Source organism: Ictidomys tridecemlineatus, chromosome 9, assembly GCF_052094955.1.
Source record: "Ictidomys tridecemlineatus isolate mIctTri1 chromosome 9, mIctTri1.hap1, whole genome shotgun sequence".
Classification (NCBI taxonomy): Eukaryota; Metazoa; Chordata; class Mammalia; order Rodentia; family Sciuridae; genus Ictidomys; species Ictidomys tridecemlineatus.
The window spans coordinates 51,057,447-51,068,213 of record NC_135485.1 but is presented as its reverse complement, the minus strand read 5'-3'; the positions used below and the strand labels follow the sequence as shown (position 1 = coordinate 51,068,213).

The 10,767-nt window shown below is 32.1% G+C and overlaps 1 protein-coding gene across 4 annotated transcripts in view; it reads right to left on the bottom strand.

Annotated features, from left to right (window-relative positions):
* Positions 1 to 1,342: 1,342 nt before the first annotated feature.
* Positions 1,343 to 10,767, bottom strand: part of Ythdc1 (YTH N6-methyladenosine RNA binding protein C1) — a 30,355-nt gene continuing 20,930 nt past the window's right edge. For 2 of the 4 annotated variants that reach the window (XM_005331706.5, XM_021730654.3), the window contains 7 exons: positions 10,485 to 10,651; positions 7,900 to 7,982; positions 6,611 to 6,647; positions 6,475 to 6,538; positions 6,303 to 6,365; positions 4,536 to 4,670; positions 1,343 to 2,357 (listed from right to left, as the gene is read on the bottom strand). In XM_005331706.5, coding sequence (XP_005331763.1) covers positions 2,133 to 2,357; positions 4,536 to 4,670; positions 6,303 to 6,365; positions 6,475 to 6,538; positions 6,611 to 6,647; positions 7,900 to 7,982; positions 10,485 to 10,651 — 774 coding nt within the window. In that variant the 3' untranslated portion in view covers positions 1,343 to 2,132. The remainder of the gene's footprint in view (positions 2,358 to 4,535; positions 4,671 to 6,302; positions 6,366 to 6,474; positions 6,539 to 6,610; positions 6,648 to 7,899; positions 7,983 to 10,484; positions 10,652 to 10,767) is intronic. The other 2 variants (XM_005331707.5, XM_021730655.3) reach the window with 1 other exon arrangement.

The following is a 10,767-nucleotide window of genomic DNA, read 5'->3' as shown; positions in this document are numbered from 1 at the left end:
AATATCTATCTATTCTATCATACAAGTACTTCTGGCTTTATCTATTTAATTATTCTTAAACCAATTCCCTGATACTTTGTATTCACATAATTTAGTGCCTGTAAGTGAAGGGAATCTCTTCTACTGGACCTCTTATAAGCAAGTAAAGCTCTTTTCCACAAGTCCTCAGAAAAAGTCTCCTAAAGTCTCATTAGCCTAAGTACCATAAACTTCCTAGTCTTAACAATCTTGCAAAAGATCTTGCCCTGACTGAATCAAAGAGTTCCTTAAAGGAATATGGATTAGTGGTTAAGTGATCCTGGTTGAATTCCTGGTACCTTAAAAAAAAAAAAAAAAAATCAGGATAGATGATCTCTGTGTCACACTACCCTTACTCTTGGGGTCAAGGAATTACTACTAGAAAAGTGCTCACAATTATTCACATTTCTTTCTTCATCTATTAAACACACTTGACATGTTCAAAAAAAGACTTTTTAATATTAAAACAAGAAACAATCTAAATGTCTTTCAGAAGAGTGACAAAGGCTTAATTTTACCACTACCAGCTTTCAAAATCAAACAACAAAAGGCAATTCCAAAGCTAGAACTCTAGTATTCTTAAGAAATAGTTAATGTACTTTCCCGAACCACACTGCACAGAGTTAACATAAATCTATAGGCTTTATTTTTGATATAGGAAAAATAAATTTACTCATTTTAAATGCAAAGAAAAATATTCTAAATGCTGATGTGAATATGAAGGCAGTAAAACTAGAGCTTTATATATTACAGAGTAAAGCTCCTATGTTCTCCTTTTCAGACCAATAAATACAGATTAAATGTAAAGCTGCATTATCATCTTGTGGCACAGACTCTAAATGTTTAAAAACCAAAACAAAGTAGTCAAATATTCAAATAGCCCTTACATTTAGATAATTCAACTTTATACAGGACAAAATTTCATATGTAACTCAAGAAATTGAAATGCAAAATATTCTTCAACAAACTGTTAGCTTATGTTGATCTATTTCTATTATAGCTTATTACCAGTGGGAGGGAGTGGCAGTTAATATATGGAAATAACTAGGAGGGCTAAATTTTAAGTCAATTTAGGAAGTAAAATAGAAAATTCTACGAAGTACCTCACTTATAGAAGACAAAAACAGATTGAAAATCTGAAATAAATAAGAGAACAAATCAGAGATCAAGGTAGACCCAAAAATGTTATCAGATGTATAAATACTTAACCAAAATACCAACATAATTCTACCTCATTGCATAAATTCTTAGAGAAAGTATTCTTTTATGTCCACTAATGCATGATAAGAAACTGGCAATCAGACAAGAAAAAAGTAACAACAGGTAAGTGTCAATCTTTACCAATTTATTTTATACAAAACAGTAGCAATGTAGAATATGGGAATTATCTTCTGCTGCCACACACGCCAAGTTGTGAACATTCCAAGCCAATGTATACAGTTTAGAGGGAAAGGCTAAACAATAGCATCAATCATGCTACTGAACATAGGAATCTTTTCTTTAAAAAGATTAAAAATTAGATAGCAATGTCTTCTTAATATTGCTCTCATCATTGAAGACTAAAAAATAAAAAGTGACTTTATAAGTTTTTTAAAAAAAGAGGGAAAAGGAGAAACCAAGAGGCTGCTACAACACTGCCATATAGTCAAACCATCATACTTCAATATTTGCATACTTGATAGCAGCATTTTTTACTGAACCGTGTGCAACTACATGTAGAAACACATCAAAGCAAAATACCATGGCAGTTATCAAGATCTGAAAGAAAACAAACAAAAAATATAACTCTAGATGAATAAGCTATAAGATGAACATTTTTGGAGAATAAATCAATATCTACATTCTTGGACTGTTCCATTCTGCCCCAATAAAAGTGTCAACTTAACTGTCAACTGTGCATTTTTGGAGGTTTTGAGATTTTCCAGTTCTTATTATACTGCATGCTTGAAACGATGGGGGTAATAATAAATCCTTCTACACAATGGACTTTAAGTAGACAGCTGAAAATAAATTTACTACTTGTAAACACACACCAAAAAAACAAAAAACAAAAAAAACAACAAAAAAAAAAGATTTTTTTTTTTGTATCTTCAATCAGAGCTTCCAAAAGCACATTATCTTCGATATCGACCTCTCTCCCCTCGGTCTCTGTCCCGATCACATAATCGCTCTCTTTCTCTTTCTCTATCACGTCCTCTATCTCGCTCTCTGTCTCTTCTGTTATCTCTAGGGCGATCTCGTTCTCGCTCCCGGTCTCTTTCACGGGGTCTACTTCTCCGACCACTGACAACAGCTTGTGTGCGACGAAGGAAATCATCCACTCTCATATCATAATCATGCTAAAAAGGGAAGAAAAGAAAGAAATGGGATAAACATGCCAAAATGTCTGAACAACACTTATTTTATTAAGTCTGGTAGAGAGGAAGACTTCAGAAAACTATAATAATTAATTCACAGAAGATATATTTTGACTGTTCAGAGAAAAAGAATTTTGATGGCTCATTAATTAAGACATTTACCACAGATAACTCAAGCCTCATCATTCAATTTCCTTGTATTCAAGTTTAATGATTCTTCCATCTAATCCCTTTAAAGAGATTTAGACCAAAGTAAACACCTGGTCATGACAATCAACCATCATATTTTCCCATTATGCGAAACACTGTCAATGTTTTTGATGCAAGACTAATACTTTTTACCTTCCTTCAACTCCACAAAATACAGCAAACTCTGCCCTCTTGAGGTGAAACTAAGAAGTCTTATGCTCCAGATTTTTGTTAAAGCATATTGCTAATGACAATTTACAGATAAAATTTTTAACAAATAATTTATGGAATTTAATGAACTGTAAGAAAATAAACAGTAAGACTGAAGTCTTGTCTCACACAGAGCTAAAAATGTACTTAAGGATGAAATGAATAAGGAAGGGTAAGGTGAGCAACTAAGTGAAAGGGAAAGCTGTGGTTGCTTTTAAAAGCTTAAACCTTGCTCTAGTTTTAGCTTTCTACTCTCATTTCTCACCTCACCTTTAGTTACTGAATTATGTTTTGTTTTAAAAACAGCTTAAATATACAGAACATAAGATTCAAAACACAATCCCACAGCATATGTATTCTATGCTTATAACATCAATATACCTTTCATATGTAAGGAATATGTGATGTTATAAGCATAGAATACACACACACACAAATTAGAAAACCTACTACAATAAAATTCCATGAAACAGAACTTGTTAAAAAGGTCAACTGTATTTCAGTAAAAGAATCAGAAAGACTTCTTGCTTTAAAAATTAGGCTATCACTTAAAAAAGGCACTTTTTAAAACACCACAACCCATCTAGTAAACTAGAATTTCATCCGACACAGGCTATATGTTTTTTTTGTGTGACTAACTAAAAAAAGTCTACCAGTTTCGGGTCCTTTTATTAGAATTCTCAAATTGATTTATATCATGTTAAAGAATACTAGTTAAGATTTTATTTTGAATGATTACTATTCTTATGAGAATAAGAAATAACAATACATGTCTATAAAGATTGCCCAGGAATCTATTATCCTGGCCAACTAGAATTCTTAGTGGGAAGATAAGAGATACTTGGTCCCTGTAAAAACTCCTCATCCTAATAAGACTTTTTATTGGGGGGAGGGGGATTTTAAGGAAGACACTGTTTTTGTTCTTTGTAAATAAGTATCAAACTTACAAGTATATGAATTACACTTCTAGCAAGTACCAGAAGACAATATCCACTTTTAAAAAAATAAAGAACTGAGATCCTAATTAGAATCAGATGTATTCCATGTCTGTATAAACATGTCAAAATGTACTCTACTGTCATATGTAACTAAAAAGAACAAATTTAAAAATTTTTTTTAAAAATCTAATTCTAAAAACAGAAAAATAAATTTAAATAAGCCTGCTATACAATAAAAACCTGGAAACTTCAAAAGTAGAAATTATCTTTCATTTATTCTGAAGTGATTAAAAAAATACCTTTTATATATCAAGTACATTGAATATTTATATAATTATTAGAACCAATTACTAAAGGGAGTTATTCTCTATTTATTAGCATCTCATTGCTGTTTCCTAATATCATAAGAACCAGATGCAAAGGAGATTAAACATACCTGGTTATTAATCCAAATAAAATTTGTTAAAAATTTATATAACAGATAATGAGATTATCTGTTAACATAAACCATCAATACTATAAAAATTGAGATAGAACATACAAAAAACTTAGAAATACCTAGTAGTAATATTAATTACATAGTTACAGTGAAGATTTTAGTACAGAAAGAAAATATCCTAGGTATTATTTATCTTTGATAGATTATCTAATTTGAGCAGTCTTTAATTTGATTAACAAAAAGAAATATCTGTCTACATAATCCAAAGGCTTAATCAGCCATTTTTAAAGCTCATATATTAAACACAATATGGTATCCCCATATTTAAATTACCTACAAAATTCTAAGTAGTTCCCTCACACCTTTGCATTCTCATGCACTTACTACTCGTTTATCTCTGTATCTTGCTTCATGTGGTACTGGATGATGTCCTGAGTAAGGGGGATGGGCTTGAGGAGGTGGAGCATGGTGCTGATAGTAAGGATGGTGTGGAGGCTGTTCCATTCCCGGATAGGGGGGCTAAAAAAGAAAACCGCTTCCATAAGATTCTGCCAAGTACCCTTGAATATAAGCCATTGTTAGAATTATCCCACCCAAACCACCAACCCTAAATAATTTAATCTTTTGTACTAGCCATTAAGGTTCTTCAAAATCTCCATTTTTTTGAAAACAAAGTATTTGTGATAGTCTCTCTAATCACACATTTTTAAAGATCCAACATATTTATACTTTTTAACTTATATCATTTACATTCTAATAGAAATAGCAAACCTGGTATTTACTGAGAGCCAGGTAGCACTTTAAATATCATTCATTTAATTGTCACAGAAAAACCCATGAGGCACAAATTCTTAGTTTATAAGATGGGGGAAAAATGAGGCACCAAGTAACCTGCCTACAGTCATAGTGCTAGTAGTTAAGGGGCACAGCAGGTATACAACATCAAGCATCCTGGTACTAAAAATCACTGATCATCACTTGGTAATATTGTTCATCATAGTATTTTTGGTGTCTCCAGTCCTGTTTGAGTCACTCAATTTTCAAAAGAATTTCAAATGTTAACTGTTTTTCTTTGTGAGCAGGGTTATGAGTAGACTCTCCATCTGAACACTTGCTTTCTGAGCATTCTCCAGATCATCATTAAGAGCCCCATCCATCATCACCTGCTTAAGTACTATGCACATATTTATTCTCAAGAAATAAAATAAATCCAGAAAATAATGAACCTTTGAATGCCATTACAAAATGAATAAAGTACAGAAGTTACTTTCATAGTATCAAGCTCATATATTAAATATTTTAGTTTTACATTTTCATAGACCCCAAAGGAAAGAAATCTCATAATTATCATGATCCACATATCTGTATATGTAGTAAAAAATTCTGTATCTTAAGTGGAACAAAAATCAGATGAAGAGGTCACATAATATAACACTTAAAATAAAATAAGAAACAAAAGCCACTTAAACTACCAAGTTTTCCTTTCTTGGAAATTAACACTTCAGTTAACCCTTATATCTTAAAATAAACTCTAAGAAGAATATCCAATTTTCCTAAAGAAAGGAAATGATTAAAAAACAGTAATTATCAGGATTTAATCAATCTTACTTTAAACAGAAAACTAAGTTTATATCAGACACTATACTAAATTTTAGATATCTCTGGCAAATTTTTCTTCTCAACAATCCTATGAGACTGATACTATTCAGTAAATGTTAAGCTATAAATGAACAGGCATAATGTCCATTTCATTCACCACTGTATACCTAAAGAAAGCTCTGCCATGTACAGAGTATAAAATATGTTTGATGAGCCAAAGAATTTTTTTAATTTTACAGATGAGAAAGAGATACATTATGAAACTTGTTCAAGGTCAGGGTTAGAGAAAAGAATATATCTGAACGTAGGCAGAGTTTATACTAACCATAATACCCTATTATTATACATCTCAATTATGCTTAGACTGTTAACACAAATCAATATACTCATTAGTCTACAGCTTTACAAACAGCATGCAATTTACTTATTAGCAAAAGTTTGTATTAAGTCTCTTAATAGATAACTATAACCATCATGTTACAAGTAAACACTCAAAGCATTAGGAACTGTAAATTAAATTCATTGAAAAAAAAAAAAAAAAAGAATACAAACCATTCCTTGCCATGGTGGTGGTGGTCCCATGTTATGAAATTCCCTCACATAATCATTGTAGGACTAAAATAAAACATGATAATGTCAATAATGAATAAAAATCATCCCAGGACTACAAAACAAACCAGACCCTGGTTTTATCTACATTAAATATATAAAAGGTAATGCTTACCCCATTTAAAAATACATCTCGGCGAACTCCTGAAAATCGTCTGTTGGGAATAAGATTTGTGAAACTAAATTCAGGTAATTCATAAACTAGTTCCAAGAATGTAATTCAAAGCTAAGCAAGAGTGAACCCAACTTACCTGTCTACTTCCTGGTATCGTGGATCCTTTAAATACCCTGTTCAAACATCAAGCATTTTAGTAAATCAAATTTATATATTTTTATTATGGCACTATAATTAAGCCTTCCTTACCAATTGTTTTAATTCTTTCCATAAAATATGTACTTTAAGTGATACTATTATTATTTATTCCATTTTCAAAATTTCTTCTTAGATAACATGATAATCTAGGCAGTACCTAATTTAATATCACAGAATTGTAAACTAGTGGAGGGGTTTTCATGTACATCTTCTACATTCATGGCCCAAATCCTGCTATAGAGAAAATTTCTTCATTGTGTACCACAGGAAAGGTAAAGAGAAGAGGAACTATCTTGAGGAAACTGTAACAGGATTTTTCTTAAAGCAAATGTTTACCTTTCACATTGAATACATACAAGTCTTGCTAAGTAAACCACAGATGTTTTAAAAAATGGGAACTCAAAAGGGGAGGGAAACAAATTGCAAAAGTTGCAAAAATGTATATATTTTAAATGGAAAAAACATGGTAGTAAGAGAAAAAAACAGCCTTTTTCCCAGCTTCTTTTAGTAAGAAGCCAGCAAAGTGAAGAATAAAATGTTGGAGTGGCTATGTTAATGGGAAAAAATTACTTGCACTACTGCAACACAAGACCCCATTTTAGGAAAGAATAAGGCTTGTATCAAAAGCCACTTGTTATAGAAGAGTACTATATTGCTAACACCAAGTCCCAAATTGCTAGTTTTAAAAGTGTACCACTGTGTTCTAAATATGATATCCTTTGTTGAATAAAAATTCTTTTATAAAAATTCCAGTGAAGAATAGACTAACTGAAAGCTGCATTTAGATTACAGACCAAGTATTTTCCATTATTCTGCAAAATCACGAAGTTTTTTTATTTAAAAAAATAAAATATAACTTCAGTTTCCGATTAAAGCTATAATACATAAAACACTAAGTATCACAGAAACAAAAAACATAATAAAGTATACAGTCACTATTTACCCTAACTACATTTAAATCTTGAACTTGTGTGCAGATATATTTCCATTTTTGCAAAATTAGCAATTTCGGATAATTAAGAGATTATGATGACTCACACTGGAATAGATTAAGCCATCTTATCAGAGCAGGGGAAGAATTACTAATGAGAAATATTTCCTAATGTTTAAGTAGTCATGTCTTAAATTTTCTTCATTTTTAAAACTACAGGATTATGACAGAAATTTTTTGTTTTGTTTTGTTTTAATAATTTAAGTCAAATATCTGCAGGATTATAAAATATTAACCTGGTCTCTGGTGAAACTCAGGGGGATAGTCAATCCTTGGTTTCTTTCTGCTGTTATGAATATCATAATCTTCTGGTCGACGCCTACACAAATTAGACACATTAGAAATTAAACCAAAAACTTCTGGGAGAACAAACAGCAAAGCAAGAGTTTTTGATAGAGATAAGTACAAAGAATAGCCCATTACTTCCTTTAAATAACATTAATTTTTGGCAATCAGATTATCTTAAAAATTCTTAATTTTAATTTCAAATTATGTCCTATAAACCAAACCTTGAAAGTACCACTGGAAGTAGGCATTCTCTGCAATATCATGCTATGATGAGACAGCCACAGAGTAATCTGATCAAAACATGTAAATCATATTTTAGATGTCTAATCAAATATATCCAGATTAACAATAAAAACACTTTCCCAAATAAAGCCACCATTCAGGTGAAAAAGAAAGGTGGGTGGGTGGGAGAAGCATACCATCATTATACAACAGGTAATTCTAAAATCTATATATTTAAGTTATTAATGTCACGTTAGTTTTAAGTCTAAACAAAATTAAAAACTGCATAAATATTTTCCCTCTGCCTTGCACAAAATTACACTTTTCATATGATCATACAGAAAGTTTGATATTTAGAAACAGCTACTGTACAGGAGTAAGTTTTAAATAAAATTTAGTATTTTGAAAAACTAATTTCTTAATATTTCTTAATAGCATTTATTCTATATTTAATAACATTAAGAAATTAAGGAAATTTTTTTTCCAGAAACAAATCGCAAGTAATGCTCATGAGCTTTAACAGAATTCATAAAACTAGTTCAAAGTATATTCTTTATAAGGTGAAATTGTACTGTTTGCAGAGGGCTGCTCTTTATTGTCTTTCATAAATCTTAATGGCTAATGTAACATAATAAAATACACTGCAATTTATTTGGCATTAATAAAGAGCTAAACAAAATTTTTAAAAATCCAAAATATTTAGTAAATTTGTCTTTTTAACATTAATGTCAAATAAAAATTGTAGTAACCTAGCATCACTAGTTTTTCAGCTATTTCTCTGAACACTGACTGCTTTTATTAACGTTTGCAACACAAGTTTACTCAAACTTCAGTTAAGTGCAATAACCCAACCCCCCCCCAACAGAATAAAAACAGTTGAATCTACAATAAATACTATGAAAATTAAAAGCTGGTTTAAAAAATAAACATACCGCTTTCTTGTAGTTTGGGGAGTGCATTTACGACCGGTATAAAACATGATAGTAACAGTTCATATAGTAGTCCAACTACTGACTTTAAGCTGTAAGCCACATACATAAATGGAGGCCCTGGCAGGCTTGAGAAGGTGTAGTGGTGTAATAAGTATAGTTTGCAGTCCATTGCAAAACTGAGGTAAAAACTTCACTTGTATAAACTGTATTGCACAGGAAACCTCTTAGCTTAAACTTCAAAAGACATCTTGGTGCTCAGTCCTTTTAGGCCAAAAGTAAGGGGCTCTGCCAGGTTTCCTCCTACCTACTCGACAGTGTCCTTTTTAAGCTCAAAGAAATGGGGCTCTTGTTGTATTATCTGTACCTACCGCAGGATGTTTCCACCAAAAGGAAACTTAACCAAAGGTTTCATCCCATCAACCACATATCCAATAGTCTTTAGCAGAATATTTTAGATTTAGCTGTATGCAAATCTATACAGGGGAAGGTGTTGGGTAGAAGGGCTTAAATCAGTCCTTTGCAAAGACTTCTCTCCAATTCTGTAACAAGTTAAACCCCCTTTTCCTGGAAAATGCTGTTAAGTTCATAAAGTAGTGATCAATAACCATGGCGATCCTCTAAAAAACACTTTAAGTCCACCGGTACTGCCAGCATCTGGAAAAGTTGTAAACAGACACAGCAACAGCCCTTCGTTTTGGTTTGTTGCCGGGTCTCCCAGGGCCACTTGATTCCCTTTGGAAAGAACCTATTGTTTTCAGAAGCTCAGCAAGATGTATGATTTCACTGGGTACATGTTAGAGAATATTTGGCAATGGGGTTAACACATCACGGTGACAAAATTTCAAACAGTCCCAATAATGCTCTTCTTGAATATCAAAATAACTTAAAAATATTTTATCCTCTAAATGAGGCGTCATCTTCTGAAAAAATATTAGTGATCCTTTATAAAAGTCCCATATCTGATAAGGATTATCCAGAGACACACCTGAAAGAAAAGGCTTTTTACAAAATATTAACAATTTTTGCAAATAAAGACTTCCGCCTCTTCCTCCTTTCTAGCCTGTTCTTAGCAACAAATGCCTACCTCATTTCACTTGTGTACTGTGTTATCAGAGTACTAACTAATCTAAACTGGTTATCACTCTTTAGCAAATAATTTTTTTCTGCATAAGGTAAGATCCCCATTTTCCTCTTGAAAAATGACTGAGACCAAGGTGACCATGTGAAATCCTCAATGAAGCCACAAACTAGTCCATGCAGCTTGATTTGAGGATTTTCTCTTTCTTCTTTACCGCAGGAAAAACTTTTGACGAATCATATTCCTCCATCATGTTATCCTGATACATGTGCCTATTATCAGTCCAAAGAACGTTTCTAACCTTCCCACATCCCGGACTGGTTCTCGACGGGATGGACGTCCTCTTGATCTGGGCTGAGAATGCATTCTTCTCTTGTGACGCATTTTATGAATGACCTGATACAAGTCAATACTTTCATCGGGGGGAAATAGAAGACAAAGCTGGGTTCCACATTCAAGTTCAATTTCCTGGAATAGGAAAGTAGCAATTTTTAAGACAAAAACAGGAGAACCCTTTTTAAGACTTGCATTTTCCTGATGTATAAGAACAAAACTTGACTTGAAGGATTCCTTCCCAAGGCTGA